Consider the following 26173-nt stretch of genomic DNA (forward strand, 5'->3'; position numbering starts at 1 on the left):
AAAAAGTAATTGAACCAACTGCACTATTAGTTTACATGAAAAAGTCCTTAAAATACTTTCTGGCATTAACAGCTGCTTCAGCCCATTTTCCAGCCTACTGCAGAGATGCCTTACAGTAGCCTGTGAGCCTCAGGCCAGAGTTGTGCCTCTTCCCAGAAGCTCAGTCAGACAGCCTGAAAGGCTGCCTGGAGAATCATCCTCTCCCCCCTGCAGCAGACCTCACTGAGACACCTGAAGACCTGGAGATGCTCCTCGCCCATAGACAGGACTAATCTGTTTGATTCCCTCTGTACAGGCCCAAAAGAATGCCGAGCTGAGAAGGCAGCATTTTTAAAATATTTTATTTATTATACAAACTATTTACAAAATCAGCTACTACAACCACAGGCTTCCAAATTTTGGCTGAGCTCTGCCATAAATTCACCAGTGGGAACTAAGATTTGACCTTTATCATCCACAGCTCCTGGTTTTTAAAAACATGCAACATGGCCCACAGGTGCAGGCTGAAGACAGGCCCTCTGCACCTCAAAGAAGCTTCAGGAAACCCGGAACCTGTCTGAGATGATACCAGGATCCTAAAGAATGGCCTCTATTAAGTGGGAATAAATAAAGGGTAAAAAGAAAAGTAACGAGCCTCTGCCAGAAGTAACATACTGTATGGGTGACCTAAGCACATCCCCATTGCCAGTGTTAGGGGCAGCACAAAAAGTGATTGCACTGGGAAAGGGGTATAAAGCCAGAGACAAGTTTAGAAACATTGTGATGGATCTCAGGAACACAGGACCAGCTAGGAGCCTGTGGCACCTGTGATGTGTAGCACCCATCACAGTCTGACTGCACTTGTATTAAGAAGAAAGTCCTTGGCATCTGCACAACTGCTGGGAAGCATGGGGTGCTGACTGCAATGCAACGAGAAGCATTTAGAAGCTCTTTCCAGCAGAGGAAGACTGCCCAATGTCCAGCTACTTTGTCCTTAGAATAAAAAAGTCCAGCTCAAGAGAAGGGAGAAGATTCCTGAGGAAGATGTCACTGGCAGAGTTCGCCCATAGTTACAAAGCTGGAAACACCCTCACCAGGTGAAACTGCAAGACAAGGCTACAATGTGGGAACAGCACCAAGCTACACCTCCCAACAAACAGGAGTTAAGCTAAACACCACCACTTCCTTTGGGTCCCTGGAGAAAGCAGTGAAGTGGTGGCATGGGGAATACAGGAGCTGTAACTCTGCTGACCATGGAAACCATCTGCAGTGTAAATAAAATGGTACCATAGTCTCCACCCAAAGGAGTTCAGGACCTTGCAGAATGGAGCCTGCACTAAAAAAGGGAGAAGAGCCACTACTCAATTGATCTGTCAGAGCACAACAGTGGCAACTCTCAAACTGGCAGCCTCCCAGCATCTCAGTGCCAGGGAAGGAGTGAATTCACAAGGCAAACAAATCCCCCTGAGTAGTCTCAATGCTCAGCTGGCTGCTTTTTGGCACCAAAATGGCTTATATTTTTCTGTATAGAAGTAACACACTCAGCCCAAGAATGGCTAAGATGCTGCCTTAAAAACATTTTCTAGATGCAGAATGTTTCCCTTCAATTCCTAGACAATTCAGCTAAACTATACTGAAAAAGCACACACATGTACTTAAAATATCCACATCATGCAGAATTCTGCCCAGATCAGCTTGAGGACAGCAGAAAGGGACTGAAGAGGATGATGTGACATTTTATCTAATACAGCCTTCTAAAATTAGCTCAGGGATGCCAGTTTGAGGCTCCATTCTGAAGAAATCCAGCAAAAGCTTACCTTGCTGGCACTAGCAATGCAGGTTTCTCACACTTGGACACCTGCATGCATCGGACTCCTGACCTGAACTAAGGGACTGCTTAGAACTTAAAGATCTTGAATATTCCTTCACTGAAGAACTCAAAGATTCCCAGATTCCACTTCCCTTTATTTCCCTGGGAAGGGCTGAAGGTTCTGCCAGCAACAGCAACGCCCCAATCATAAGCTTACTGCCATGCTGGCCTGCCCACTCCTCTCTCCACAAGCCAGACAATGCTTAGTGCAGGTTGTTGAGTGATCACTTGAGTGAAGTTCTAGTTAACTTTTTGTGCTTTCCAGCAGCACTGAATGAATGGAACAGGAGGAAAGGAGAACTGAAGAAAGAAGGGAGGAAGATTGCAAGGACAGAAAGCCAGCTGCTGCTCTCCAGGCATCAGCACCCCTCTGGAAATTCTGTCTGAAATGCAGTAGAGAAAGAGAAGACTCAGGCTGCTGCATGATAGAGGTAGAAGCCAAGACCCTGTGAATGCTGGGCTGGAGGTACCATGTTCTGCCCAATACTGTCATCCCAACAGCAAACACAAGCTCAATGCACACTGTAGCTGCTTACTGACCTGTCACTGTTACCATATAACATACATACCCTCAAGGTGAATATGGGATAGGCATTGGTGCTCAGCATTGAGGGATCACACACACACCCCTACTTTCTCTCCTGCAAAGGGAAAAGAAGGCAAGGGCATTGGACAACTTCCTGTGCAACATCAACTGTTGGAAACACTAACTGGAGGAGAAAATCCTCTTCCAGTTCATTTGCAGAGGCTCATTACCAGCCACTGCTGGAGAAGGATGCTTCTGCTGCTGGACCCTGGTGGAGGTAGTACAGGATCACTGTCAGGGCCAGCACTTGTGCTCCCACAAGATTGTTCTCCTCTTTGAGTTACTCCCTCAGTGGATACTGCCCATTTTTCTCTGTGGCACAGGCAACAGCAGCATCCAGAGCAAGATGTAGAAAGAGAACCAGAAACCCTTCTGGGTCAGGTGTTAAAAAGATGGACAACCCTATAGTCTTCATAAGCCACAGAGTTAGATGAGCATCAGGGAGCATCACTGGGGGAGTTAAGCCAAGACATGGAAAGTTACTAAGGCTTTCCACGAGCCAGGCTTCCAGCAGACCTCCATGCTGGTCTTCCCCCTTCCACAGAGCTATGTAAAGGTAGCCCAGCAGATCTTCATTGCCTCACTGAAACTTCTGTTTATGAACTTCATCTTCTTATTGAAGGATGGGTGTGCAGGGAAATCAAGTGCAATATCTTGATGAATGCATCACAGTCCTTTTCCTGTTTCACATTAAATCAAAGGGAGTATGAGGGAAAACTCATTTTTTTAATGAGCTTTTTGATGACATATCTGGGATACAGAAAGGCCACGTGACATCTTCTGGATGATAAATTCCTTTACATAGAGTGTTTGCTCTGCCTCCATTGCCCATGTGAAGGAAAGGAAAACAAGCAGAGGACTAAACCTGGGTCTTGCCACGAAGAGTCAGGAGGCTAACTGGTGTCCTGGAAAGGGGAAATCACAGCATGCCAAAGCCCTCACAGCCCTCACTGATAGCTAGCTGCAGCATCTTGTGCACTTCTTCATAGGAGTCATAAGTAGGGAGGCACAGCTGGTTAAAACTGTAAAACAAACAACAAAAAAAATCCATTCAGACTAGATCTGAGAGGAGACCATCCCCATCAGATGCTTTTAGATGGGTTGACGTGAGTGTCACACACACTACATGTTGCAGGTGGTGTCGCTCCCAAAAGCACAATGCAGAAAGTCCTTCCACCCCAGGATACTTGCCAAGTGTGGGCTGTTGGCAAAGTGCTGTGAGTTGGAGCTGCGATGATCTGGAAAGATGGACAGAGTGCAGCAAACCCTCCTGGGGGCAGCTGGGAGGAGCCAGTTGTGAATTGAAGGAGCCTGGCCAGCTCTTCCTGTGTGAAACTGGAGACCACGGTCCAGAACCACCTCATGACCTGTTAGGAAACAGGAAAGGTAAAGCTAGGTCAGCCAAGCAAATGAAATAAGCATATAAGTAAGTGGTAAGAAGATCAGTCAGTTGTCCTTGCAAGCAAGTGCTCTGCTAATAGTCAGAACATTTTTGTTTTACCAGGATGACACATAGAGGCAAGTATTACATTCTTATCAGTTAAGAGATGTCCCATGCTATTACCTTCCACCAGTCCTTTCCCTTAAAGCAGAAAGACTTATGCTCTCCCCACAGAAGTTTTATTTTTAGAAATACCTGAACAGCAACAAGGTAGGTTTACAAGACAGAAGCTCATTCTCTTCTTGCACTATGCTAATCTTCTGCTTTTTCACATCCTCTGGTACTTTTGCAGGAAGGTAGAACCATCCCAATGTCACAGCTAGAAGCTTCTACTCCCAATCTCTTTTTATCTTGGGTGCTTTGGCAGCTTCCATTATTTTTCTAAATGAAGCTGATACCATTCCCATACCCCTCCCACCAGGAAAGGCAGGAAGGGATGGGAACAATTACAGGGTACAAATTTAGACTACTACATCAGTAGTCTTTGCCACAGCACTGAATTCCAAACACTTGACATGGGCTTCAAATACAATCTTCAAGCATCCCTTAGAGATAAGTATATCACCATGAACATCTTCAGTAGCAGTTATTCCCACCAATTCCTCCTGATTTCCTGCTAAGCCACTCTTACTTAGTGTTTTGTTGGATTTTCTCAAAAAGACCACTGCTGGTGACTCTTACCTGCTGATCAAGCATCATTTCTAGTCAGCCAGGCTGAAGGATCTCTCTTGGGGGAAACATAATTTTGTAATGTGTGCAGTTCTACTCCTGACCCTCAAATATTTCAGTTTGTCCTTCTGGAAGCCTAATTTCCAATCAAGAAATCTCTTCCCAGTTTAAGTTGTCCTCTGCTGTAGCTGTGATAACTGGTTTCAGCAAGGAGGAGGGAGAAATCTTTCCACTTACCTTCTCCCGGAAGTGCCAAGATCCTCCTACCACTACAGCGTGTGCCTTGAAGTCACAGACACTGATATCTCCAGTACCACACATAAGCAACTGGAAGGCAAGAGTCTGCAGTCAGAAAGTCAGGAGCCAGGGAAATAAGGCAATAGCTACTGTGCAAATTACAAACATTTCAAGTGTTTAGAAAAGAAATATTTTGGCCTTATTCCAGATCCAGAAAGCACTTTGTTTGTCAGAGAGGAGGGAAAGTAAGGGTAGAGATGCTTAGGGAGGCAACAATTACCTCAAGCTCATTCTCATCAAAAATAGCCAGAAGGTTCTCAGGAACTAACTCGTTAAGACCTGGAAGAGATGATGAGAGAAGAACAGCAAGTGCCATCCCCTGGGAGATAAAGATAGCATGGAGCAGGAAGTAGATGGCCTGTTACCTTTCAGGAAGTGATCCACCTCTTCTCTAACCTGATTGGCCAGCCTGTACTGTGCAAGCAGATTTAGATACAAGATTTTGTTCTCATTGGTCACTGGTACTTGAGCCCCTCCTGTCACCAGTTCCACAACCTGAAAACAGGAGATCACTTGATGTGAGTATGACCAGCAGCACTCCCCAAACCTTAACTCCCAATGAGAATAAACCCAACCAAGGAGCTACTGCTCCAGAGTAAGCTCAGTTTTCTGGGGCATAAAGCAGAGCTACAGAATCAGAATGGTAAGGGGTTGGAAGGGATATCTGGAGATCATCTAGTCCAACCTCCCTGCTAAAGCATGTTCACCTAGAGCAGGTGGCACAGCATCACATCCAAGCAGGTTTTTAGTATCTCCAGAGAAGGAGACTCCACAACCACTCTGGGCAGCCTGTTTGAGTGCTCTGTCACACTCAAAGTAAAGAAGTTTTTCCTCATGTTCAGATGGAACTTCCTGTAATCTAGCCTGTGCCCACTGCCCTGTCCTGCCACTGGGCAGCACTGAGAAGAGTCTGGCCCCATCCTCTTGATACCTGTAGGGGGCGGTAAGCATGAATAAGAGCCCCTTTCACTCTTCTCCAGACTAAACAGACCGGATCTCTGTCCTTCCTCGTAAGAGAGATGCTCCAGTCTCCTGATCATCTTTGTAGCCTTTCACTGTACTGTCTTGAGTAGTTATTTGTCTTTCTTAAACTGGTGAGCCCAGAACTGGATACAGTGCTCCAGATGTGGCCTCACTAGGGCAGAGTAGAGGATAAACTCCCTCAATCTGCTGGCCACACTCTTCTTAATGCATCCCAGGTTACCACTGGCCTTCTTGGCCACAAGGGCAGATTGGTTAACTTGCTGACCACCAGGAGTCCCAGGTCCTTCTCTGCAGAGCTACTCCCCAGGAGGTCAAACCCTAACCAGGTCGCTGATGAATGTGTTGAACAGGACAGGACATAGTACTGACTCCTGGGGGATACCACTAACTACAGGCCTCAACTGGATTCCATGCCACAGATCACAGATCAACTCTGAGCTCTGCCGTTCAGCCACTTCTCAATCCACTTCACTGTCCCACTCATCTAACCCCCACTTCCTAAGCTTCTCTATGGGAGACCGTGTCAAAAGCCTTGTGCTAGTCAAGGTAGACAACATGCACTTCTCTCTCCCTATCTACCCAGCCAATCATGCCATCACAGAAGGCTATCAGATTGGTCAAGCACAAGCTCTTCCCTGCTACAGACAGAAGGGGTTAAACTGTTCCATGTTCAGGAACTGACTCCCTCACCTTCTCCAGCTGTCCTGTTTTGCTGTACTTCTCTTCAGCGAAGACCAGATCCATCTCACTCACATCATTGTTCAGTATGAAACAAACTTTGGATTTATAGAATTCTGGGTCATCTGTTTCAAAATACTGTGTGAAAGAAAAAGAAGGCAGAGACATAGAGGGGAGGAAAAAAAAACCAACATACATAGTTAACCAGGATTCTGGATGTACTTCTACCAGACCAACTTCCAACCTCTCCCCACACCAATACAGGCTTCAGACAAGGCTGGGAAGCTTTACCTTGTAGTGCATACGAAGTCCTATGATCTGAGCCAGGAAGGATCGGGTGAAGCGAGCTCGAACCAGTTGCTTGTAAGCACCTCCCAGAGATGATTCATAAAGACACTTCCCTACTAAGCGGCCTGCAAATTCATACAGTTTGAGTCGTAAATATGTGGGACGTCCTGGATTTGGATGCACCTGCAAAGAGGATGCAAAATGACGTATCCAAGTAGCAGGCAAGACTAGCACAAATAGCAAGTCAAGTCACTGCATCTCTCTCAGGCTGCCCCAGGAGCTTTAGTGCAATATCCTCAAAGCCAAGCAACAGAAATAAAATGCCTGAGCCTGCCTAGGAAGAATAAAAAATATATCCCATGCCCAGGCTAGAAGCTGTATGAGAGGAGAAATAGATTCTGAAACATCCAGAAGCAACAGAACCTCTAGACACTCTGATGCCACCTCCTCTTGCCCAGAAAAAACAGCCTTTCCTGCTGACTGGCTAACCTCTGCTGTTCATCCAGCCAGTTCTTTGACACTTCAATGGGTCAATTAAGTAAAGCTTTGAGAAAGGCACCGGAAGTGACTGTGCAGGCAAGCTGAAGAATGGCTAAAGTCACACACCACTTACTAAATTCAGCAGCAGCACAGCATTATTTAACCAGCAGCATGTCAGTGCACACAGTTCTGCGCATGCAGCATAGGAACTGCAGACTCACCAAGGCCTGGTTGTTATCACTGAAGCGGGTAAAGAGTTGATTGGTGGTATCAAATAATGCCTTACAGATGAGCTCAAACCACTCTCTGCGTGGACCTCCCCAGTCCAAAGCTACAAGATAAAACAAGCTTGGTCATCCATGGGTCATCAATTCAAGACAGTTTCATGCATGCTGCTTAGTATGACCTGACATGAGAGCTCATTGCAGTGAGCAGCTCCATAGCAAAAAAGCAACAGACAGGGATTACGGAACCCTAGGTTCTGCTCCCAGACCTAGTCCTAATACTTTTTATTTGGGCTTCAGGTATCTGTGTAAAGTAGGAATAGAATAGAAAAGTACCAGCAGGATAATTCACTAACATCAGTGAGAAAGTGCAATGGCTGGAAAGCCACAATGGATAGTCCTACCACAAGAAACCAGAATTTCAGACTGAAACTACTTCAGAGTAATTTGTTTCTCCTCAAATATATCCACAGGATGACTCACCTTCTTCATCCTGAAAAATAACTTCAAAGTTTTTGCTCCAGTCAGAAACAGAAAAATTCCGTGTTGCTTTAAAAGACTGCAAAAAAAAGAGAACAAAATAGCAGCAGCCATTAGTGCTTAGCACTCTGTAACCAACAGGCAATCCTATGCATATGTACAGGCAATTTGAGCAACACAAAAACCAAAATACAGTCTAGTACTCTGAAGTACAAGTTACGAACTCCTGAGGTCTAATTCTTATTTGTCCAAAGCCACAGAAGCCAATTCCTCATTTTCTATTATAAAACACATTATCCACATAAATACAGCTCATCCTAAAACCAGGGTGAGGTCTTAGCACAGCACAGATGTATCCCTCTCAAGGCTGCAGTACAGCATTGTTTAAAGTATTAAAATGCCTGTGGGAAGGAGCAATTTCTGTAAAGCACTGTCAGCCCACGAGTCAGATTTAAGAAAGGAACGTTCCAGAGAGCATCAGAAAATAGCTTGGAGGGTTCACAGAGTTCATACCTAAAGAAAGTCACGATGCAAAAAAGTAATAAAATATTTCAAGTGCCTAGAACTTGTGTGTCCCAATTCTGGATTGCAATTAAAGAATATTTTAAAAGCTACACAACAAGTCCTCAGTCATACCAGCAGCTTTTGCTCAGCTCATCTTCAAACAGCTTAAAGCACCACACTAGTAACACCTCTGGGCTAATAAACACATTGGTCACGTTCACTTGTGCCTGTCAATGTTGGACACTGAAGTTTACATTTATTATGATGGCATTATTTTATTTTGTCTTACTAGGCTGTAACACTGATGCTCTTGACAGCACAGGAATTTCCAAAATAGCAGAAAAAAATAGTCATAGGAATACCATTTAGAAGTGAAGTCATTCTGTAGCAAGCTATTAACCAAAACATAACCTCGTAAACACTGCAAACTCATACGTGCAGAAAATATTTCAAAACAGATTTACTGAGAGCAAAACAAGGAAAATCCCAGCCACTCCTGCTTTCTCCAGAAATGTTCTTTTCCATCTTCATAACATTACTGTTGTGAAACACATATGGAAACAATAAGCCAGGATAACTGCCTGCCCTGTGTACACAGTATTTAGAATGTCAGTGAGAACTGTATAATATGCATGACTCTTTATTAAACTCTATTTCAGAAACACATCAGCTCAGGTCACCATCAGTGAAGACTTAACTCAAGGACTCTACAGAGTATTTTATCATCACACTGAACCACTACGAGAAGCCTGTTGATGCAAGAGTATCATGCATGCAGCTCAGTACCCCAACTTGTCAGCTTATCTCATTTAATGGCTTTGTACCACAACAACAGTAAATACTCAGAGCTTCTAGGTTCTGCTTCCAAATCTGGTCCAGGTAGACAGTCTCTTTCTGGGCCTCAGGTTCCAATGTAAAGTGGGGACACGCTAAGCATGCATTTACCCTAGACAATCTCAGGGCTTGATTTACTTTGAGGATTTCCTTGAAAATTTATCAGAGGTGAAGTTTCCTAATTACTTTAGAAATTGATCTGATCTTACTGTCTGTAGAGAAGGAACACAGCATCCCACACAATACCAAACCTGAACACAGAGCAGCTACCTTGAGATTACTTTTTTTTAATTTTTCCCATCTGAAGCTGTCTACTGGTATCTGCCTTGAAACAAATGGACTAATAGTTTTCAGCATGGTTGCCCTAGCACATGCCAGTTTGGATCTCTTTAGAGTCTGAGCAGAAGAAAAGTGATGGAAGAAGCATTGGGCTTCAGCAAAGTGACCTGTACACTCACCGACTCCAGCAGGCAGTGACGGCTGACCTTCAGTGTGACCTTTGAGTGAGGTCTTTTCATATGCACCTGACGTAGCTCTCGCTGAAAGAAGTTCACTTTGTCCTGGAAGGTCTCCGAGCCTCCTGAAAATAGGGAGAGTTTCAGTCAAGCCTTAGCTGTCAACACCTTGAACATCCAGAAGGCATTCCTAAGACTAACTGCATAGGTCAGCTTAACAGCCTAAGGATGAGTTTATTACAGCAAAGTTTGGAAAAAGAACTCTAAAGGCAGTTTGCAGGTAGTCCTGCTGACATACAGATACTCACAGGTGCATTTTTTAAGACCCTGACAGAAAAGCCAAACTGAAAAGCAACAGCTAGTATGATCATAGAATCATAGAATGGTTAAGGTTGGAAGGGACCTTTAAGATCATCTAGTTTCAACCTCCCTACTATAAGCAGGGACACCTCACACTAGCCCAGGCTGCACAGGCCTCATCCAACCTGGCCTTGAACACCTCCAAGGATGGGGCATCAACAACCTCTCTGGGCAACGTATTCTAGTGCCTTTCTACCCTTACGGTGAAGAATTTCTTCCTAATACCTAACCTAAATCTACCCTCTTTCAGCTTAAAACTGAAAGTTCTATCACTATACTCTATGGTAAAAACTTTCTCCCCAGATTTCCTGTAGGCCCCCCTCAGGTACTGGAAGGCCACTATGAGGTCTCCCTGGAGGCTTCTCTTCTCCAGGCTGAAAAGCCCCAACTCCCTCAGCCTGTCTTCATAGCAGAGGTGCTCCAACCCTCTGATCATCTTTGTGGCCCTCTGCTGGACCCTTTCCATGTCTTTCCTGTGCTGAGGGCTCCAGAGCTGTACACAGTACTCCAGGTGTGGCCCTCACCAGAGCAGAGGGGCAGAATCCCCTCCCTGGCCCTGCTGGCCACACTTCTTTTGATGCAGCCCAGGATGTGGCCGCCCTTCTGGGCTCCAGCGCACACTGGCGGCTCATGTCGAGCTTCTCACCTATTACCACCGCCAAGTCCTTCTCCTCAGGACTGCTCTCCAGCCATTCTCTCCCCAGCCTGTATTTGTGCCTGGGGTTGTGCTGACCCAGGGGCAGGACCTTACACTTGGCCTTATTGAACTTCATGAGATTGGCACTGGCCCACCTCTCCAGCCTGTCAAAGTCCCTCTGGATGGCATCCCTTCCCTCTAAGGTGTCAACTACTCCACACAGCTTGGTATCATCAGCAAACTTGCTGAGGATACACTCAATCCCACTGTCCATGTCTCCAACAGAGATGTTAAATAGCACTGGTTCCAATACTGACCCCTGGAGAACATCACTCATCACCTCTTTCCACTTGGACACTGAACCATTGACCACAACTCTTGGTGTGGCCATCCAGCAAATATTTATCCACTGAGTGGTTCATCTGTCAAGTGGACCACTGTCATGATGAAATACATGCATTGGAAGCACCAACAGAAACAGAACATGAGACTCCAGGAATTAGAGTTCTTCTCATTGAGGTCATTCAGTGCTGACAATCTTAATTTCCAAGGGAAACTACAAGACTCAAGTGCTAACTGCCTGACTAATGTACCCACCTCATCACCCCTTTACCTATGTTTTTATGCAGAGAGCGAATGAAAGTGGCTGCCAAGATGTTCCTCTCCTTGCAGCTGAGCTCCACAGGGGGCTGGATCCCATCATCCACCACCAGTGTCAGTAATTTGTGCACAGGGTCAGGACCAAGGTACGAAAACTAGCAGCAAAAAGATGCAAGAAAGAGTAAACCCACCATGCAGAAGGCACAGCACGTTCAGTAAACAGAGCAACACCACTTGCACTCTCAGACTTTCTCTGCTCACCCATGCAGATACAGATAACAGGAACTATGTCAAGCATCAGGATTCCAGTTAAGAGCCTGCTTCAGACTTCACACCCTAGCCTCGGGGTTTCAGTAGACACAATCACAGCATTTTAGCACAGTTAAGAGGAAAAAAAAATAAAAGCAAGAGAAATGCAAAAGAAATCTAGATTTTTGCCTAGGATTGGGACAAAAGGCAGGAAGAAGTGATACAACTGACTCCTATTGATACATATTAGCAGAATTTAGGCACTGAGAGGGAATTCTGAAGTCTGAATTTTGTGCAACAAAAGGTTGCTCTGTGGGTGGCAGCCCCTCTCTCTAAAAGCAAAAATCAGACTGTCATTCACAAGGCCCACAAGCTAGTAAGGTGGAGATGCAGTGACAGCTACAAAGAAAGATGCTCACCTTTGTGCCAGGACATACTCTAAAGGTGAAAAGGCGCCATGGAATGATCTTCAGGTAGAATTCTTTCACGGAGAATTGCTGAGTAACCACAAAGAAAATAAAATATTAATGGTCATGCATCTATTAAGGGTTGTCCCTGAAACACAAGGCACAAGACAGATCCAAAAGACCAGACTTCCCTCCAACCCTGGGGATGGGTTTCTGCAACATTTGGTGACATCCCCCTCTGGCAAAATACATAAAAACCTTTAAAGCAGTAAAGAACTGTGAGCAGTTTATCAGTAAGACCTCACTGCATGCATTTACAATGCATGTGGCATACCAACATGACACAGTTTACAGCAGTAAGCCATTGTGTTCAGTAGAACATTTCCAGTCTAACTGGCAGGTAATTTAAGTACACTTGAGAAGCTGAAATCAGGACAAGACTGCAATGCACTGAATAAAAGGTTTTGAAAAGTCCCACTGCCTAACAGAATTATTATTGCTACTCCCTATTTTTCACAACCATTTCAAAGAACTTTTAAAAAGCACTTTCAATTGCTAAATCCAGAAGAATGCAGAAATTTCCTCTCAGTGTATTTCTGCCAGAACAAATGACTACTAACTGTGGAACTGTCACCTTCTGGAGAGCTAGTTAAGATGAAATTTTAGCATCCTTAGACAAAACACAAAACCATTCCTGCACAAGCCTATTCTAGCTGCAGCAACTGGAGCAACATTTCTCCAGAAACAAAGATAACAGAACAGTTACAGCTATCTACTGTACAGAACAGATGCTCTAGGTATATAGAGAGATATCCAAGGATACAATTATGCAAGCATCAGAATCACTTTAATAACTTTGGCACCTAACAGGAATGTGTAACAGTACTCACTTCTGGTGACCTCCTTTACCAGGTAATGCAACAGAAAAGAGTACAAAAGTCCAGAACAATGCCTCAGGGATGACAGGATGCTGAGGTCATGAGGACCTAGCTCAGTTCTTAGACCCACATGCAGCAGAGATTTAGAAATCTCTAGCAACGTCCTTCCATCCTGTAAGTGTTGCTCAGCCCTCTTTTTCCATTTGTCAGAAAAGCAATTCCTGGATTAGTCTTTCATTTGGGTATCTATCACTGCATTTTTCAGAATGCATTCAGATTGGTAGATTAATCATACAACAGTGGAAGGGACCAGGCTGGAAGGGACACCTTAAGGATCATCCAGTCCAACCTTTCTTGGCAAAAGCACTGTCTAGACAAGATGGCCCAGCACCCTGTCCGGTTAAATCTTAAAAGTGTCCGATGTTGGGGAATTCAGCACTTCCCTGAAGAGATTATTCCCATGGCTGATTCTTCTCACTGTGAAAAATTTTCCTCGTGTCCAAGTGGAATCTCCCTAGGATTAACTTGTACCTATTACCCCTCATTTTTTCCATGTAATTCCTTGTCAAAAGGGAGTCTCCATCTTCTTTGTACCTACCCTATAAATACCAAAACATGGCAATAAGGTCTCCCTTAAGCCTTCTTTTCTCAAGGCTGAACAAACCCAATTCTCTCAGCCTTTCCTCATACTACAGGCTTCCCAGTTCTTTGATAATCTTTGGAGCCCTTCTCTGGACCCTCTCCAGCCTGTCCACATCTTTTTTGTATAGTGTGGACCAGAACTGAATGCAGTATTCCAGATGTGGCCTGACAAGTGCTGAGTAGAGTGGGATGATGACTTCTTTATCTCTGCCGGTGATACACTTGTTGATGCAACCCAGCATCCCATTAACTTTCTTTGCACTGCAGCACACTGTTCCCTCATATTGAGCTTGTCTCCACCAGGATCCCCACATCCCTTTCCACAAAGCTGCTCCCAAGCCAGGCAGATCCCAGCCTGTTCTGCACTCCTGGATTATGTCTTCCCAGGTGCAAGACCTTACAATTCTTCATTGAACTTCATAAGGGTCTTGTCAGCCAACTCTTCCAGTCTATCCAGGTCTTCCTACAGGGTGGCTCTTCCTTCTGAAGTGTCCACTTACCCACTCAGTTTGGTATTGTCGGCAAAACCCATCAGGGTACACTTGATTCCATCATCCAGATCACTTCTGAAGATAATATACAGCGATGGGCCCAAGTAAGACTGACAGGCTTGTAATTACTTGGATCCTCGATTAAGCCCTTCTTGTAGATTGGGGGTCACATTAGCCTTCTTCCAGTCTGCTGTGATGTCACCCAATCTCCATGACTTCTCAAGGATTATGGAGTGCAGACTTGCAATGATGTCAGTCAGCTCTCATAACACCCTGGCTGAATATTGTCAAGGTGAATTTAAATGTATTAGTAGATTTCATGGAATCTTCTTTCTGGTTTCTCCGATTGCAATAGTCAGGCGTAATACTTTCTGTTAACATATTATTACTACTAGAGAATCCTCAGTTTCTCTTGACTTCCTTGAATCCTGCTTCTTCTAGCCAGACATTTACCCTGTCCACTGACCATTTTTTTTCCTTTTCTTTTCCCTGAAACCTTCAGGAGATATGACATAGACCTAAAATCTGAAAAGCATTTTCCTCTAAGTTCCAATCTACAAGTATCAAAAACTGAGAATGGGAACTGCAGGTCTGACCTCACCAGAGCAAAGAAAAGGCAAACAGAGATCTATAGAACAAACAGTGAAAAAATTCCCAGTAGGGTTTGGATCAGACCTAGATCTCAAGTCCTAAAGCTTCTAGAAGCATTTTAAAATTATTCTCAGCCATGAGCTCCTAGCCTTAGGCAAACCTTTTTTAACCAAATCTGAGACACCTAAATCTGAAGCTAAGATATAGGGCCCAAGAAGTGTCTTCAGCCGCAGCGAACTTTAAACACGCATTCAAGAGTGGTTACTTTGTGACATCTACCTTAGGTGACACATAGCAGTACACTTTTTTAGGTTTCTTGACTTTCTCAGGGGTTTGGCTGTCAGAGGGAAAATCTTCCTCTTCATCCTCAGTTGCAGTAGAAGGACGGCGCTGGGAGGAGCTCAGGTGCATTGGTGGAAGTTGCCACTGAGTGTTGGTATAACTAGGAGCATCATAAAGGTAGGCTTCAAAGTAAATACTGACACCTGAGGTGGATACATTGCGTTCTACAATGTTCTTTTCATTCTCTGAGGGGAACAGATAAAAGAGAGTTGTGTAAATCTTAACGGAGACCAGAACCAAAAAGGAAAGAATCCACAGACCATCACCAAATTAGTTACTATGATTTTTAAAGAAAAGGCTACACACCCAAAGAAAAACCTGGTCAAGTGAAACTGATAAAGAGAACCTAGGAATGGGATTAAAAGATTTCAAGACAGCAGTTGGACTGTCCTGACTTCAGTTGACTGGTTCAAGAAAAAAATGAAAAAAGGCATACAGAACCTCTGCCTCAGAGCACCAGCCTGAAGGCATAGACAGTCACATTGCAGACTGGCTCACTCCTGAGGAAACCAGGCATTATAAACTCGTAAAAAAGCAGTGCTCTTTACCTATATAACTTAACATAGAATACGTGACTGGCTCACTTATGGTATGGCTCAGATGCCAAGTACTAGCAAGCAATAAAAATTGCCTAATTTCAGAGGTCTGTCTCTTGTGCTTTTATCTGCTGATGGAACAGAGTATCAGCCTTCGGAGATCTCCCTCGTCAGCAGCAAATTCATTTATGTTAGCATGTTTAATGAATGGGCATTCCCTGAGCAATTAAGCAAGGGCAGCCTGCAGGGAAGCCACATTTAGCTCTGCTACGCAAGTATGCAAACCATCTAGCAAAAGGACACCCAGAGAACAAATACTGAGTAGGTCTTGACTCACCACTTAGAACAATGATGTCAAAATCACCATTGCTTATGGGCTGGTTCTGGTAGGAGATGCAAGCGTGGAAACACCCCCGAGAGTGCAAAGTGAGTCGGAAGAACACTTCGCAAGTCTGCCGATTGGACACCACAGACTTTTCAAACACAACGTCAGAGCTCTCTTCTTCTTGAGGACCCAGCTAAACAGAAAACAAATTTATAGAGGGGGGGGCTCTCTAGCTCACCTGAAGTCAAGCAGCAGGGGATGAGGTTGCACTCACCTCATGGATGGAGAGGCTGTAATTGTGCTCATCTATCAGGGACACAGAATTGCTGGTGGGATTGTCATACTCATCTCTGGGAACTATCTGCAGAGTGTGCTGCTGCCCACATGTCAGCACCAGAGTGGAGAAATGACAGACAATTTTGGTTTTGGAGGGAACCACCATCCCTGAAGCAGACAACAACAGTTTAGAGTCAAACAAATTCCAAGGTGAAGCTACAAAGTTAAAAGGAAAAGAAACTAGGGGCACAATATCCTTGAAAATGGATCAAAACATATTCTATGCCCTTACATTCAAAAAACAAAGTATCTGAGCACTGAATTACATAGTGTGGTGCACAGGGGTTGCCTTGGGTGAGAAACTCAATACTGGTAAAGCAAACCCAGTTACTAGCCTGCTAAAGAATGCTTTTTCCACCATTCTAACCTTAAGCTCCAGAACTTGCTCCCCTTGCACATACAAAGTACAAGTCAGCTGATATCCAAGGAAACCTCCAAATTCAGCTTACCAAACAAATGCTAGCCTGGAAAGTACCTGAGTTAAATCTGAGCTTCCTCTTTCTGAAGGGGTATCTTAGCAAGCTTCACATCTATTCACAATGTAATGGAATAGGGGCACTTTCAATGAACATGCACATGAAATACAAAATAAGCTGACTGGGATCAAAAAACAAAAGTAGAAGGATACAAGTTTAAAATGGATAAAAAGGGAATGTTTTTTAAGTAGTGTATAATCAAAGGTATCAGCTGCTCCAGGAGCTTAAGGGAATAGAGTAGGGTATTTGAAAAAGGAAGAATCATGACAGCATTTCCAATTCAGATACAAATAACTCAATACTTTCACAAAAGGCATCCTCTGACTAGTAGATGGATTTTGAAGAAGTTAATACAAAATGAAGAGCATTTAAAAAGTGGTTAGGGAGTTTAAGGAGCACTAATGACTTATTTTGTAAGGCAGTTTCAATTTTGCCACGTACTGGTAGTCACAACTAAGTTTTAGTCATGTGTCAATTGCTGGGATCTATACATGGCAAGAGGAAAATGGTGAAGGGTAACCCTTTCCCTGTCACCTACCGATTTTAGCTGGAAACACATTTATCTAACTGCCTCCATTACCTTCAAATCTACTTTGCATCAGCAGAGGGCCACTTAGACCTTACCTGGCTGGAACACCTTGTAGTAGGGGCTGTAGGCAACATTCAAGCCACCGAGTTTTACAGTGATCTCATATCTCCCAGCCCTGCGCACAGTGAAGGCCACTTTCACCACATTGGAATTAGGCTCCTGAAGAACTTCCTGGGTTACAGGAATATCAATTGCTAGCTCCACATGGCAGATGTGAACTCGCAGCCCCACAGGCCGGTGAGCAGGGAAGGGTTGCCCATTTTTATAGAATAACTGCATGGGAAATGGAAAAGTCCAGGTCAGCAAAAATATGCAGTGCACAGAGGAAGAGAAAGCAAGTTGCCTTGGGGAAGCAAGGGCAAGAACCCCAGCTTGGCAAAGGAAAAAAAATACCAGCCAGCTCTGTCACACAGACTGTGTTCTCCCAGGAGAACAAGTCACAAGTGGGCATTGAGCTGCCTCATTCTCTTTTGTGCTGGGGTTCTAATGAGTGCCCTGAAAAGAACATGCCTCCAGGCATTTCTTCTCTGCAATGCCAGAGCAGAAATCAAGACAATCCACTCGTGAAAGGAAAAAGCGAAGCCACATCCTTTCAGAGAAACAAGCAGATCTTGTCCATTTGTACAGCTGAGCTCTGGAAAAGCTCTCATCAGCTTGTGATAGAAAGCAGTGTGGAGAAGATGCTGACCTAAGGAACTGACAAGAAGCATGAGCACAGAAACAACGTGTTAAGGTAAAATCACAGGCAGCTCAATCACAGAAATGATGTACTGGACAATTTCAGAAGGTAGCATACTTCAACAAGTACTTCCTTACAAAGAAAGAATCACAGCTTGAAACCCTATGTGCATGGCTCTTCAAGAGCCAGCAGCTTGTGGGCCAGATCCTGCCAGCCACCTGCACCAGCCTGCAGTCAGCAAAAGGTTACTATTATCCCATTTCTAAATAAGGGAGGGTGCAGGGCCTGGAGGAGTATGGATCTTGACTGTCAGCGGGAGAAACTAATGCACGTGACAGCTACTGTTGATGAGTCAAGGGATAAGCAAATGGGAAACAAGCATGAAGTGCAAGGGCACACTGCTGGAGCTGCCATGAGTGACAGTCAGTAAGGTGAAAGGAATAAATTCAAACAGCAGGAACAGAACAATCCCTTTCCCCTCAGCTCTTTTTCCACTGCCTGCCCTGGAGTTAGAACTCCTCACTCACGCTCAAGCAGAAGGATTTTCCTCACCTTCCCAAGAGGATGGGTATGGCAACTTAGCTGAACCCTTCTTATTTTGACACTCTTCTGAGTGTGAGGAAGGTGAGGCAGAAAGGTGGACACATGAGCCCAACAAAATTTGTTAAAACTTTCTCCATGTAGCTCCACTGCCCTAGACTTGGCCTTTTGGGATTGAAGGGAACCAAGAGTCCTTAGTAGGTTTTTCCAGGTCAAGCAGAATAACACGCAATTTTGGAAGAATGGGGAGCAACCATGAAGCTTTACAGCTCTTGGATTGATAAAATGCCCACTCCCAAATTCAGCTGCACAACCAAAACATAGCACCAAGTTTGTTAAAGGCAAGGCTCAGCCCACTCTCTCCCCTGTAAAAAAAACAGTAGATAGGTCAAGCCTGGTCTCCAGTTCTTCAGAGGATTCTAAAGAGAGGCAGATAAGATTTTAAGGAGTGCAAACCTAAGATATGCACTTGAAGTTCTGCAACACAGTCACTGGAAGCAGAAGACATAAACAGATAGCTTTCCTACTCGTAAGTTACATTCAGCTTAGCCCAGATACAGAACATTTGAAGAGCCCACCCCTACATCAGACCTCTACTCCTGCCCCCCAAATTGCATGGAAACAGAAATATTCCCTTACATGCACTCGGAAGGCCATGCTATGGCCCACCTCATAGGGGTCCTTCCAATCCCAGGAGATTTTGCAGGACCGGGGATCCAGGTAGTTGCCTCGCACGTAGTCATAGATAGTTCGCTCCCCTCGGCGCTCCCGGTCCTCATGCTGAAGGAAGCTGACTATACGTGCGGCAAGCTCAAAGAGGAACTTAATGGTGAAGAAGAAAGCTACCACAGATACCGTGATCCCACCTGCAGCAAGGAGAGAAGAGAAGGTGGTTGCAGCAGCACGGCAAAGTCAGGCACCAAAATCCCCTCTGCATCAGCCCAAGATGCTTTTGATTAATGACATTCTACTCAACTGCAAATTAGGTGTTAAAGGCAGAAGCTATTCAGTGAAAATTTACGGTTTGTGTTATGCTACAGGTAAGGTTAGAGAGTAACAAGTCCCTTAAAACACTGCAAACAGGTGAAATAGATAAAAATGGTAGAGTCTCAGGTATTGCTAGCAGACAACCCAGAAGAAGCACAGAATTCCCTTGGAGCTGCAAATCAGAACTGCAGAGATTCCTCTAAGGGAAACAGTCATAGAATCACACAAACCCTGCATATCACATTAAGACTCAATTAAGAAGCACCACGGAGGCAACAACCCTGCACTAATTCTCAAAAGAAAAAGTAAGGGGATGGCTTAGGAGTGAGGTCAATGGAATAGGAACAAGAAGAATGGTGGAGAGGCAAGTCTGCCAAGTGGTGGGCACAGTGTGGGGTGACAGCAACTTCATGTTTGTTAGGTGGACTCTGAACTAACCTGAAAGCATAGGCTTTCACGAAACCCTTCCAAAGTCTATGGAGAGGTCAACAAATACAGTGGCAGCCTTTCCTTCACTTACCAATAATGTAAAACATCAGGTCCCTTCGGTGAGACACACAGCCGAGGATCACAGCTGCATCTAGAACACAAAATAGGCCAAGTCCAGTCCAATGACTCTTCCTCACACACATTGGCCTAAATTTAATTAATGATTCCTCAGACAAATACCTATCAATCATCTTTCTTCCTCTCCAAGGACATCCCTAAAGCATTATTCCATAACACTGTAAAAAAAGCAAACAGCACAGCATGCTTCAAGGAACAATTCTCCCTCCATCACAGATTCCCATTCAAATTCAGGAATCTATAAGAAGGACAACATATCATCCTCAGAGATCAGGCTCTGGGTACTGTGAGAAGGAGCTATTATTTGCAAGATGACCAGCTTCAACAGCAGTGGCAGAAAGCCACCCATCCAAACTCTCACACCTACTTGCTTCTCCAAGTCACAAAGTTAACTTCTAGTCTTCCGTGAAAGCACATCACAGAGTCACCACTAAAAAATGGACAGAAGCTGACCCTCAACCAGCAACCTTAGAAGAAAAGCTATGGAATGGAAGGGTTGTGGACAAGATCATCCCCATTTGTTCAGAACAAATGAAATCCTTCTAGGGCAGAGCTGTAACTCTACTACAGAAAGTATGAATGCAACCAGAACACAGTCCATCTCTATTTTCCTACTCACTTCTGCAAAGTGGATGGTCTCTGCTGAAACTCTTGCTCATCAACACATAAGCTAAAATCTTGGCTTTGTACACTATTAAGATTACAACCATTTTTAATGACACCAATCTAGAATCAAGTTGTCACTGAGGGGACTGCTAAACAAACATGTAGTAAAACAACCACACCCAGAAAAACAACATGCTGTTTGGTTGATAAGACACAACTGACAGATGGAACAAGAGCAGCAGCCAGGAACATCTGAGACAATTAGACAAACAATTTGGCATACACTAATGCATACAATATAGCTCGCTGTGTCACCATTCAGTTAGTGAGGAGCTACGATGTGCATTGAAGCCGCTTTTTCTTTTTTTAAACAAACAAAAGGGGACTTATTAATCAGTCATCTCAACAGCAGCAGCAATGGATATCAGCATGCAGGAAGCTTAAATGTGGTATTTCTCCCCAACAATAGCCATGACTTTCCAGCCCAGCAAATCCCCTTTGTTGGCCTCCACAGATACTCCATCCCTCCAGTCAAAGAGCAATGACATACCTTCACACAAGTGCCCATGTTCTAAAAGCCGAAAGGGAGGTGCCCATTCTCCAGAGTTCTTCGTCTTTGTGCCCAAAACTGGGGCAAACGTCAGCAAGAAGAGGCCATACAGGAGATTATCAGAGAAGGAGAAAGCTGCATCACAGAATCACTGCTGAAAGCTAAGGACTTGAGCAGAACAATTTATTCTTTTTTGTGGAAAAGGGCTGGCCTGCAATGCTGCTCCCTGAAACCTGTTGTTCGCTAGCTTTCCTGGAAAATGAAAAAAAAAAAAAGGAGAAAGAAAATTTAGATCTTCTCTATCTAGCAAGTTGAAACACATGAAAGCTGTAAGATGCAAGAGGACCACTAGATGTCAAGTCCATAGGAGAGGTGCTATAAAGGTACTGCTGTTGATGAGGTGCGAGGCTGCAGTATATCCTCAACCTCCACCTGTCACAGTCTTTTCATTTTATGACCCCCTGAAACCAGCAGGTTCAAGATCCATCCTGCCTCCATAGGCTTCATCAGGTTCATGGTTTTCACATGGGAGCAGCTAAGAACCTGTGTGCTATTCAGAAGTGCTAAGGATCAGCTACCACTTCAAGCCTTCACACCCCACAAAATGCCATGTAGTAGTCACAAACTGATTTTGCCCAGATCTAGAGGGCTGTTTATAGTCAAGCCTGAAAAAAAAAAAAAAAATCTTTGAAAGTTCTTGGACCCCAAAGCAAACTAGATTTATTTATTTATTTTGCTGCTGCTGCTGTTTTACATATTCAGGAAACTGGTATCCTCATTAGGTAATTCAGTTTCAGCAGAACTAGCCACTAAATGTCAGTTTACTGTCAGGATTGAGATAAAAAAATAATAATATAATAGCAAGGATAGATGGAGCCCACAAAAATCAGGAAATACGCCAGAAGAAAAGCCACAGAGCCTACACAGTCAGTATCTACTCATTCAGAACACAGATTATATAAAGGAGTGAGAATGAAATGAACAGGCTCACCAGAGCAGCTGTCTGCAAACAGTCACCTCTTCTAGGGATGTAAGCAATGTGCTTCTCCCACCTGTCATACCACCACCTCAGATGCCACCTTCTCCTTACTGCCCTCTCATCTACCTTCCTCTTCAGATGTCTCTTACTTCCCTCCAACCCAATAATCATACAGATCTGGTTTCCTCTGCACTTCCACTAAGCTCTCTAACACATATGAAAATGGACAGGTAAATGCACAGAGCTCTCTGATTGCACTGCAGAAGCGACCAGACTCTCCCTCTTTCCTCTGTCACATCTCAAGGAAAATCCTACCCACTCAACTATTTTCTTTTTTTATCTGCTTGAGTAAACAGTGTTGCAGTCCCCAGGGCATAAATTCTCATTCTGAGAGTCCAGCGCAGAGCCACAAAGATGATTAAGGGAGTGGAACATCTCCCTTATGAGGAAAGGCTGAGGGAGCTGGGTCTCCTTAGTTTGGAGAAAAGGAGACTGAGGGGGGACCTCATCAATGTTTACAAATACGTAAAGGGTGAGTGTCAAGAAGATGGAGTTAAGCTTTTTTCAGTGATGACCAGTGATAGGACAAGGAGTAATGGATACAAATTGGAGCATAGGAGGTTTAAGGTGAATATCAGAAAAAAATTTTTTACTGTGAGAGTGACAGAGCACTGGAACAGGCTGCCCAGAGAGGTTGTGGAGTCTCCTTCTCTGGAGACGTTCAAAACCCGCCTGGACGCCTTCCTGTGTGATGTGCTCTAGATGACCCTGCTCTGGCAGGGGGGTTGGACTAGATGATCTTTCGAGGTCCCTTCCAACCCCTAGGATTCTATGATTCTATGATTCTAGATGAAGCTTCAGGTTTCTAAACTCACATCTCTGTGTATTAAGAACCACAGACCTGGTCACTTCTCTGATATTTTAGTTCTTTAACAGACATATCCAAGATGTTCTGTAAATGCCTGTTTGAAACTCAGCACCAGCTTGGCCTGGCTGCGGAAGGTTTCTGGCTCCTCCCCACAAAGCTAAGGAATTTTACAGAAACTTACCAATGTTTGGGAATCTACAGATCTCCCACCAGCATCTTACCCAACCAGTCTCTTCCTGCCACTGAAAAAACATCAACACTAAACTGGCCCTGCAGGTTCATCTACCAAATCTATTTCTGCTTCTGTCTTTAACTTTTTCCCTTCCATAAAGTGTACCACAAGTCACACAGCCTCTCTCTCAAAAGCATAGAAATCCCATAATTTCAGCTACAAGGGTTTTTTAAGTCAATTGAAGCCTGAGACTCTTGAGGTGGGTTGCAGAAATGCAGAGCTCACTGGACACAGGGAAGTACTTATCTCCCTCAATCAGCACATCGACTTCTCATTTTATTATCCCTCCATGAAGTGGTAAATTAGACATCCAATCAGGTGGCCACCAGAGTGGTGGCTGTTACACAGTCAACTTTCCCCTAGCATACACAGTGCCAGCAGCTTCAAGGATGCTCTTGCAGCTGGGATATATTGGGGTAAAGAACCTAGTTGTAAGTAGCTGGTATCCAAGATATGTTGCAGCTCACTTACCAGAATACAGATCTAAATTAAAACAGTATCTGTGCTAAGAACTGCCAGCTAACAATCTGGGAAATTAATTCTGAAAATCAGCAATAAAAAGTGCCATTGTAGCTAGGCTGGGAAAAAAAAAAAAAAAAAAAAAAAAAAAAAAAAAAGCACTGAATTGTCCTACAGGTCTTAGTGATCTTGATCCAAGGACAGCAATGGTCTCCTGCCATCTACAGGGAAAATGGGCATGTGGAAAGCCTCACCTTGGTTTGACTCTGGCATAATGGGGATAGACAGCATGGACTCATAAACTATATTAGTGTGATTGCTTTTCTCAAGTCAGCAAGGAAAGGAAGGCCAGTAATGGGAACACATTTTGTTTCTATCACTGCTGCTGTGAAGCCAGAGGAAACACAGTGCAAAGCTCCAGAAGGAAGTACAAGTGTAGCTGCATGTCCAAAAGGAACTATAACACAATAATGGCACACTCACATGGCTACAGCTGCAAAGCCAGGTGGGGGCACGCTACACAGAACTGATTTACTGAAATCTGCTGTGCCCCTTGAGGATTTCTGGTGTACTGGCAAATTTATCTGCCTTACTTCTCTCCCTTGACACGTTCCAAAATTCAGAAGAAATATGGGTTTAAAACCTTTCTGCAGGTTGACACTACCTCACCCAACCACGTGGAAAGAACCCTTCATCTCTGTGCAGAACATCCTCTGATCCACATGCACAAATGTCCACCACCAATGGAACGATCATTTCATGGCATACACAAGATTACAATTGTCTCTTAAGTGAAAAGGCTTGGTATTTTCTCACACAGAGTAAAGCATGCTCAAACCAAAAAACAGGAATGCCCATGGGGACCTAGCTTTAAAATACACCCACAGAAGACTGAACAGTCAGTGCAAAAGGCACTGAGCAGGCTCCAGTATCAGCTGTCAAGGACAAAAGCCACATCAATGGTCCATACAAACCAGTCATTCTCTCATAAGGGCTGGAGTCTGTCATAGGCATTTAGACACAAGCCAAATAAAACAGCAGCAACAGAGGAAAAAAATATGGGAGAATTTTGCCAACTGCCTAAGTCTAAGGCCTTCTCATTGCAACTGAATCACCGGCAGGGCTGTCAGCTCCTCCCGACACAGCAATTCAGCCAGATGGCAGCTTTCAGGCCAGTCTTGTCTTGACACCAGATCTGCTTCCCAAGGCACAACATTCAGCCACTTGTCACCCTAGAGACCCGTGGGGGAAGCAGATCATCCTCTTCCTCCTTGATTATTTCCTTCACCCAAACCACTCAGGTCACTTAAGCAGCATAAGGGGACTCCACCAACTGTTTCCTCAACCAACAATTAAGTGTGGCACAGTCACCCAGGCGGAAAGCTCAGCCGCGGATTGCCTAACAAATCCAGTTCTCCTTTCAGTTTCAAATTTCTCCCTGTTAGAGCCTCAGCCACATTTCTACTGAGGGCAGTGCTTCAGGAAAAATCTCCTGCACAGTACCTCATTGGCTGCACAGCTGCTTTTCTGACCAGCACAACAGATAAAACTGGTTGCATCTGGAAGATACCAAGAGCCACAAGCTGTCTCTGATCCCAGAAGCTTGCAGGAGAAACAGAACAGGGAGGCCTCTCTCACCCTTCCCCACACTGGGTGCTAGAAACCAAGTGCCTAAGAACGTAGAGAAATGTTTCCTTACCTCTGCAGAAACAGTGTGTTAGGTCAGACCACAGCATTACAGCTGCAGAAAGCACAGCTGAAAAACACGCTCGTTTCCTAGGATTTCAGGTCCCAACCGCTGGTGAGATCTACAATGACAGCCCACTGCTTTTCGTGCCGAAGCTCACGAGCTGGAGCGCAGCAGCGTCACAGCAAATCCTCCCAAAACCCCGGCCCAGCCCGCCTCGGACAGCGGGCTGCAGACCCCCCCAGCCCCGCAGGGCAGCCAAGAAGGGGGCGGGGCGCCCTGGGTGCCGCGGATTCTCCCCTCCCGCCCGCACCGGCTGTGCCCGGGGCCGACAAACCCCGCGGCTCTTCCACAGGCGCCGGTCCCCGCCGTGCTGCGCCGGGAGAACGGCGCGGCCGAACCAAAAGAGACGACGGGAGGCGGCCGCGCCGAGGCAGGCACCGCTCACCGGGAGCCCCGGCCCCGCCTGTCCCTGCCGTGACCCCCCACCGCTGCCGGACATCCCGCTCCGCAGCGGCCCCGAGCTGGCCTCGGGGCACCACCCGCGCCCCTCCCGCCGCCGCCCGCGGCCGGGCCGCGCCACCGGCCCCCAGGGGACGCCCGAGCGCTGCGGGGCGGCCGGGCTGCAGCCCCGGGAGCCCCGCCGCCCCGTCCCGCCCCCCCGGGGCAGCGCCGTTACCCAGGGCTCCGGTGGCCGCCGCGGCGTCTGGCCCGGTCCTGCGCGCGACCAGCGCGGCCCCGCTGCCCCGGGCCGGCGTCCGGAAGTGACGCCGCTCCCGGAGCCTCCCGGG

The 26173-nt window shown here is 45.3% G+C and overlaps 1 protein-coding gene across 4 annotated transcripts; it reads right to left on the reverse strand.

The window, feature by feature from the left end:
- Positions 1-324: 324 nt before the first annotated feature.
- AREL1 (apoptosis resistant E3 ubiquitin protein ligase 1) lies at positions 325-26169 on the reverse strand. 4 transcript variants are annotated; one of them, XM_051621342.1, is made up of 21 exons: positions 26062-26169; positions 25395-25503; positions 21158-21409; positions 19955-20014; positions 19117-19313; positions 17264-17501; positions 16102-16271; positions 15840-16020; positions 14904-15151; positions 12035-12112; positions 11380-11521; positions 9773-9894; positions 7980-8055; positions 7494-7603; positions 6796-6975; positions 6517-6642; positions 5208-5337; positions 5063-5121; positions 4783-4872; positions 3627-3802; positions 325-3457 (listed from the first exon to the last, which is right to left on the reverse strand). In XM_051621342.1, the coding sequence occupies exons 4-21, from the start codon at positions 19968-19970 to the stop codon at positions 3355-3357; spliced, it is 2442 nt and encodes an 813-aa protein (XP_051477302.1). In that variant the 5' UTR covers positions 19971-20014; positions 21158-21409; positions 25395-25503; positions 26062-26169; the 3' UTR covers positions 325-3354. The 4 variants fall into 4 exon arrangements, with proteins under 4 accessions (XP_051477302.1, XP_051477299.1, XP_051477301.1 ...); XM_051621339.1 differs by having other exon boundaries at positions 19087-19313; XM_051621341.1 differs by lacking the exon at positions 25395-25503 and having other exon boundaries at positions 19087-19313.
- Between the last annotated feature and the right edge of the window lie 4 nt (positions 26170-26173).

The sequence above is a fragment of the Apus apus genome, chromosome 5 (assembly GCF_020740795.1).
Source record: "Apus apus isolate bApuApu2 chromosome 5, bApuApu2.pri.cur, whole genome shotgun sequence".
In the NCBI taxonomy this organism is placed as follows: Eukaryota; Metazoa; Chordata; class Aves; order Apodiformes; family Apodidae; genus Apus; species Apus apus.

Excerpts from the sequence above, each read along its gene's own strand:
- AREL1 (XM_051621341.1), bottom strand. Across the intron at positions 16,272-17,263 it reads CTACAAGGTGTTCCAGCCAG|GGATGGTGGTTCCCTCCAAA; the intron begins GTAAGGTCTAAG and ends TGTCTGCTTCAG. Across the intron at positions 7,604-7,979 it reads TATTTTTCAGGATGAAGAAG|CTTTGGACTGGGGAGGTCCA; the intron begins GTGAGTCATCCT and ends TTTATCTTGTAG.